The 6,000-nt window shown below is 37.9% G+C and overlaps 1 protein-coding gene across 1 annotated transcript; it reads right to left on the bottom strand.

The window, feature by feature from the left end:
• Nucleotides 1-999: 999 nt before the first annotated feature.
• LOC144664205 (DNA damage-regulated autophagy modulator protein 2-like) lies at nucleotides 1,000-5,695 on the bottom strand. Its single transcript, XM_078525316.1, has 2 exons — nucleotides 5,261-5,695; nucleotides 1,000-1,452 (listed from the first exon to the last, which is right to left on the bottom strand). The coding sequence occupies exons 1-2, from the start codon at nucleotides 5,693-5,695 to the stop codon at nucleotides 1,000-1,002; spliced, it is 888 nt and encodes a 295-aa protein (XP_078381442.1).
• Between the last annotated feature and the right edge of the window lie 305 nt (nucleotides 5,696-6,000).

Below are 6,000 nucleotides of genomic sequence, written 5' to 3'. Positions count from 1 at the left end.
GTCGTTCTCCTTAATTCAGCATCTCACTGTCACTACTTTCAGGCAAATTTGCCTGAGTGACTGTCCTGGCCAGGGTCGCCAAATGTTAGACGTGGTCGCCGGAATAAAAGCAATTAAACCCTCAACTTGTCCATGTTTTTATTCTCTAGCTCAACTCGACCTCGTGGTCAACTACATCACGTGACTTATTCCAACAACTGTCTGGGGTGGGGTGGCGAATAAACCCTTACACATACCCGGTCGGGCTGTTTTCCGCAATGTAATTTTTACTAACACTATAGTTTTAAACCTCTTTTGACATAACTTCTGTTTTTCGAAATAAACAACCGCCCAGTGGCTTGAATTAACATCTCCCCCAACCTATTTTCCTTTTTTTAATCGGTGGTGCTTTTTAATTGGGGACCTATGAAATATATTTGGGAATCTATATTTCAACACCAGATCGCCTTAAACACTACCAGTAAATGAGTAAATAAACCCCTTCAGGCGGCTGATATATTGGAAGATATTACCGAGGCTGAAAGACTGTCGAAAAATAAACAGTTAGCCGAGAAGCGAAGCTTCGAGGGCAACGGTGAAATTTTGAGGACAATCTTTCAGCCAAGAACATTATCTTCCAATATACCAGCAAGCAAGAAAGTAGTTAATTTATTTTATAACCCTCCGATTAATTTCTACAACGCGCTTCATCGCCAGTAAATTTTTAGGAAAAAAATCTACGTAATAAACCCGGCGTAACTGTAGTTGAAACAAAAGTAAGTTGATTGGTTTACGTGAATTTTAACTCTGTGATTTCATTAGAAATTAAAATTGAATAAGGTGACTTCATTCGTTTGTTTTGTGCTTACCTCCAAATCGGACGGGGTATATTCGCTGATACCCTTCGTCCGATTTTGTACTACATAATGCGTTTTTTCCAATGAGCGTGCGCAGAAATTAATAGGTGGGTTATAATATGAGGCATTCCGTCGGCTTCTAAATCATCATCCCATTTTTGTCTCATTCATCGCCCCCGTTTATAATAGGCTCTATCTCCGTGTAATTTCCATCCTTGCTGCCTATCAATTCATAGCAAACTTCAATCGACAATGTTTGAAACTCTTGATAAAACGACATGGCGTAAATTGCCAAGCTCAAACATGCGATCCATTCCCCCGCGCTGTCGACCACGTGTACAGCGTATCCACCGTCTTCTGGGCCCCAGTTTGCCAATCTGATGAAACTGTCACTACCACTGAACTTCGTGTATGAATACCTTTTAAGAAAATCATATCCTACCCCAGTGAAGGTCAAGACACAGGACACAGCGAGTCGGAAGATAAACATGCATTTCGAATTGAGGCCAACTTTGACCGTGTGATAAGTAATAAGGGTCTGGAGCCAGTAGTAGAGCGCTCCGCTGACAAGCAGTAGTGCGGTCCCAGCATTATGAACTGACCTGATGTCGCTCTCCTAGAGAAAAGAAATTTTGCAATTAATTAACTACTAAGTATTGAAAAGACCTAATAATGCCATTTTCTTTGATAGTCGGACATGCGATTATTCAAGAGATCGATTTCTGTAAAATAATTTCTAGCTTACATTGATAAAACTAAACTGAGATGGCTTCCAAAAGTGTTTTAAATTACGAATATTTATTTTTACAAAATCAACTTTATGACAGCCCTGTTTGATCTCAGATCTCCATACATATATACCGTAAATTTATGGTACACCAGAACTAGAAAATGAATGTTTAAGTAAGATTAAAACTTCGCTGATATCTTTTGCTAGCTAAATTGTGACGATAGTTTGGGAACACTGGCAGGAACTCACCAAAAACTACCAGTTAAAGCACCATTTGAATCAGAAAAACCTTTCCGCTTGGGAATTGCCATTTCCACGTCGTAATTCTACTATCCTGCGAGCTGTTGGTTTTTTCTACATCAAACACTGCGTTTAGTAGGGATTTTACGAGGTGAAACATAAAAAGGTTAGGAAAAACTGTCATTTAGGTATTTAAATGGGCTTTTTAAAATATCTTGAACATACCCTCCCAACGGCTGATGCATCTAAGTTTTTTAAGTGGTAACTTAAGTGAAAAGTTTAGAAAAGGGTTGGAGTTCTTCTACTGTAGTTTATGAAATGCAGAAGCGATGACGTTTCACAAAGGGTCTTACATAACTTTGAGGAAATTTGTCAAAAAATTAACGTAACTAAAAGTAGCTGACGCCTTTGCGTGATAAAGACTGTTATCCACCTACAGCTTACATTTTTTAAGAAGCAATGTTGGTGATTGTATAAATAGCATAGTAAGGATCTCAACAAAGAATGCGTTTTATTATATGGAGGAAAGTGTTAAAGAGCCTATGAAATGAAAATCAAGTTGCACACATATGAAAGGCCTTTCAAAATGAAGAAAGATGGTGTTTTCATTTTTCTGATATCTTTTCTCGTTCCAGAGATATTAATGATTTTGTATTATGCAAATTACATAACTGATGACGTCATAAGTTTGACAGAAATTGGTGTAAAAACACAAAATCAGTAATATCTCTGTAAATACTAGAGCAAAGTAATTGAAACTTGGCACCAGTATTGTACCCTAAGAAATACACCACATGGTACATATAATTATGTTGCCATGGCAACTCTTTTGGTCCCAGTCTTTTTCTTCTTTGAATCAAATATCACGATTTATGACTTTACAGTGATAAGTAAATGGTGTCATTCCAAACATACGTAATGTGCTCATTGCGCTAGGCACCCAAATGACCCTAAAGATGGGGGATAAGGTTTGGAATGGATCAAAACCCGGGATTGCTATATCCACATGAAAGAGATCTGGAACCAAGATTGTTGCCATAGCAACATCAATATGCAACATGTGGTGTATTTCTTGGGGTACAATACTGGTGCCAAGTTTCAATTATTTTGCTTAAGTATTTACAGAGATATTACTGATTTTGTGTTTTTACACCAATTTCTGTCAAACTTATGACGTCATCAGTTATGTAATTTGCATAATACAAAATCGTTAATATCTCTGGAACTAGATAATATATCAGAAAAAAGGAAAACACCATCTTTCTTCATTTTGAAAGGCCTTTCATATGAGTTCAACTTGATTTTCATTTCATAGGCACTTTAACTGGAAACTAAACCACTCGTAGATAGATTCCATACGCCACTCCATCCCGGGCTCGAGTGGCGTATTTTCCGTATGACACTCTTGCGAGTGGCATATGAATGAACTTGGTTTACGTGTCATTTGTTGTTAGCAAGCATCGACACGAAGTTTTAATTCGTTTAACTAAGCAACTAAAAAGAATGAGTTTTCCAAAAAAGTTAAGAACCAGAACACGATAATGGAAACCTTGACGATTTCAATGTTTCTGGAGGGAATTCTTCGCAAGGGATTTCACAAGTGCAAGATGTCGTCAAGAAGAAAACAATAAGCAGTTGAAAACTATCGGCCGTCGAGACTTTGCCGCATCGGATTCAAGTCAAAGTCAGTGATGTTTTTAGTTCTTACGTGTTATTTAGCTGACAAGTAGTTTGTTTGATTGGAATTCAGTTAGTGTTTCTATATCCTGGGCACGGGTGCTTTGTACTTTCTATGAAGGCGAACGCTGATTTGGAAAACTGGCTCGATTATTCGAAAACAATGAAATAAAAATCGGCAACATCAACTACATCTGGTCTCCATATAATAAAAAAAAAACATTACACGCTTATTCGTGAGATATCGTTTCTGCCACTCGAACATAAAATTCATTTTCTGTTCGATTGCGCGGAACAGATCCTGCCGATCGTGCGACGGCATAAAGCGATGATGTCATCGCTTAAAAATGGTATTTAAAAGGTAAGGGTTTGGACCTCCGGGGGAGCCCCTCCTATAAAAGTTTCTCGGGTGACCCCCGTGATTTTCCGCTACATGTCCATAGAAATACCATAATACCCGACGTGTCTGCTTCAAAATCACTCCCGGTTATCGGGGGTTTCGAGTTACCGAGTGTAAAATTATACAGTGATTGTAAAAAGCCGATCTTGAAAATCGATTTTGATTCATTTGGGGCTAGATTCGATTTACCGTGTCGCCATACAATGTTTGAATAAAATAGCCTATTTGTGAATACTGATTTTACAGTTTTTGTTAAGGAGTTCTGTAACTATAGAGACCAAACCGTTCCCGAAAATGACCCGCTTTTTGGTTTGTTAAAATAGCACATTTGCTGTAGTGATTTCCATAACGCTTTTGAGGCGAATACTACAGTACAGGAATGCAGCTTTTTTTTTAGAAAACGAATTGCCAGGAATACTGATCAAGCAATTAAACTTGGAAAGATAACGGACTTTAGTTACTAAATGTGACTGTTTTTAATTAAAGAATTATTCCATCAAGAAAGTTCGTTTTGGAATATTCATGACTTTCAACTGGCCAATATATTTTTATTTCACGCAATGAGAAATAAATCAGAAATAATTCATCGGAAATATACATCTTAGTCAGTTACACCCCCCAAAAGATTCAATTTTTAGATAAAAAAAATAATCGAACGAGTTCCAAGCAAAATATGGAAGAAACAAACAGCACCAGCGCATGAAAGTGTCGCTGAACACCTTTCATAAGGATTATTATATCAATAAACACCTACCCAAGGGTTTTATCCACCAGCTTAAAATCTTGTTAGTTTCTTTTTTTTTTTCAAACTAAACACAATGTGTATTAAATTACTAGATGCCTTTGTCACTCTTTTTTCCAGCAAAAATATTGGATGATCGTATAAACAAAATAAATTCATAAATATAATTTAAGGTCGGCGACTCCAAGAGGTGGTCGTTGGTAGAATTCACAAGGTGGTCAGATAAACGGGTTTTCAGATGAGACTTTTACCGAGCATTTGAAAAAACAAATTGGTAACGCTTTGGTAACGAGAGACGTGATTGAAATAACGGGTTGCGGGTCGTAGGGTAGCCGGGGATGCAAAGACTCAAGGATCGACTTAGGCAGAAAAAAGGTCAACACAAACACAGATATTGCTTTATGAAGGCGCCAGACGTGCAATTAAACTTTGATTATTGAAGCTAATAATCGCAAACACTGTCTAATTAAAATGTATCTCAACTCTAACTGAAGACCCCAGTTGTTCAAAGGATGGGTACAGGATAATTCGCTACCCAGGGTAGAATAGAACATCCTATCCATCGCATAGTGATTTTTTCTGTGTACGGCGTTGTACACCCTTTGAACAACTGGGCGCCTAGGTCTATCAATTACCGTATCGTCATCCAGCATGGGTATTCTAAAGTTAGCCACTACGACAACTCCAAGAAGACACAAAACACCAAACGGTAAAGCAGCCTTGTTTAACTTCATCACCGTCTGTGTAACACCTTGCTCAAAGGTCCTTTGAACTGCATCGAGCTGAACATAGCGACAGAAAATCAACATCAGTCCAAACAACGCTACGAAAGTCATCATTAAACCAAAGATCGAGCCCTCTGGTTCAAACGCTGCCGTTTTACTGATGCTTGGTAGAAACGGGTACACCTGGTTCAACGACACTGCTATGATGTATGGAGTAAATATGGTGATACAGATCCAGAGAGGCCACAGCACTGGTAAGAGATGAACAGAGCGCGATACAGTTATCATAGCTGGGAGCCTTTGATGAAAATTCTTAACTGCTTTCAACACACGCGTACCATTCATGTGTGTGCCGCTTGCCGTTATAATTATTCACAAATTTATTCACTCATTGCTATTGTAAATAGTCAAGCTTTCGATAACCGGTTTACGGCTGTGTATTTGTAATAAAATGAGAAAAAATATTTTTGCATTGTTCAAGTTTACTTTTGTGCGTTTTTTTGGCAATTTAAAGCATACAAGGGCAGTGTTATAAGTTTAAGATTTCTATTCGTGCCTAGAATATGAATATTTACCGAAGTTGTGTAACTTCAACACGAAGAATCAGGTACCGCCTCTAAAATTTAGCCAAATAATATGCCGTCAAAAAG

This window comes from Oculina patagonica, chromosome 8 (assembly GCF_052425735.1).
Source record: "Oculina patagonica isolate OP01 chromosome 8, crgOcupat, whole genome shotgun sequence".
Classification (NCBI taxonomy): domain Eukaryota; kingdom Metazoa; phylum Cnidaria; class Anthozoa; order Scleractinia; family Oculinidae; genus Oculina; species Oculina patagonica.
Note: the sequence above shows the minus strand (reverse complement) of the source record. Positions and strands in the feature narration are given on the sequence as shown.

What these genes read in the sequence shown, in the direction of transcription:
- LOC144664205 (XM_078525316.1), bottom strand. Translation starts at nt 5,695, where the DNA reads ATGAATGGTACGCGTGTGTTGAAAGCAGTTAAGAATTTTCATCAAAGG. An exon ending in CCATGCTGGATGACGATACG is followed by an intron (nt 1,453 to 5,260) that starts GTAATTGATAGA and finishes TCTTTTCTCTAG; the next exon opens with GAGAGCGACATCAGGTCAGT.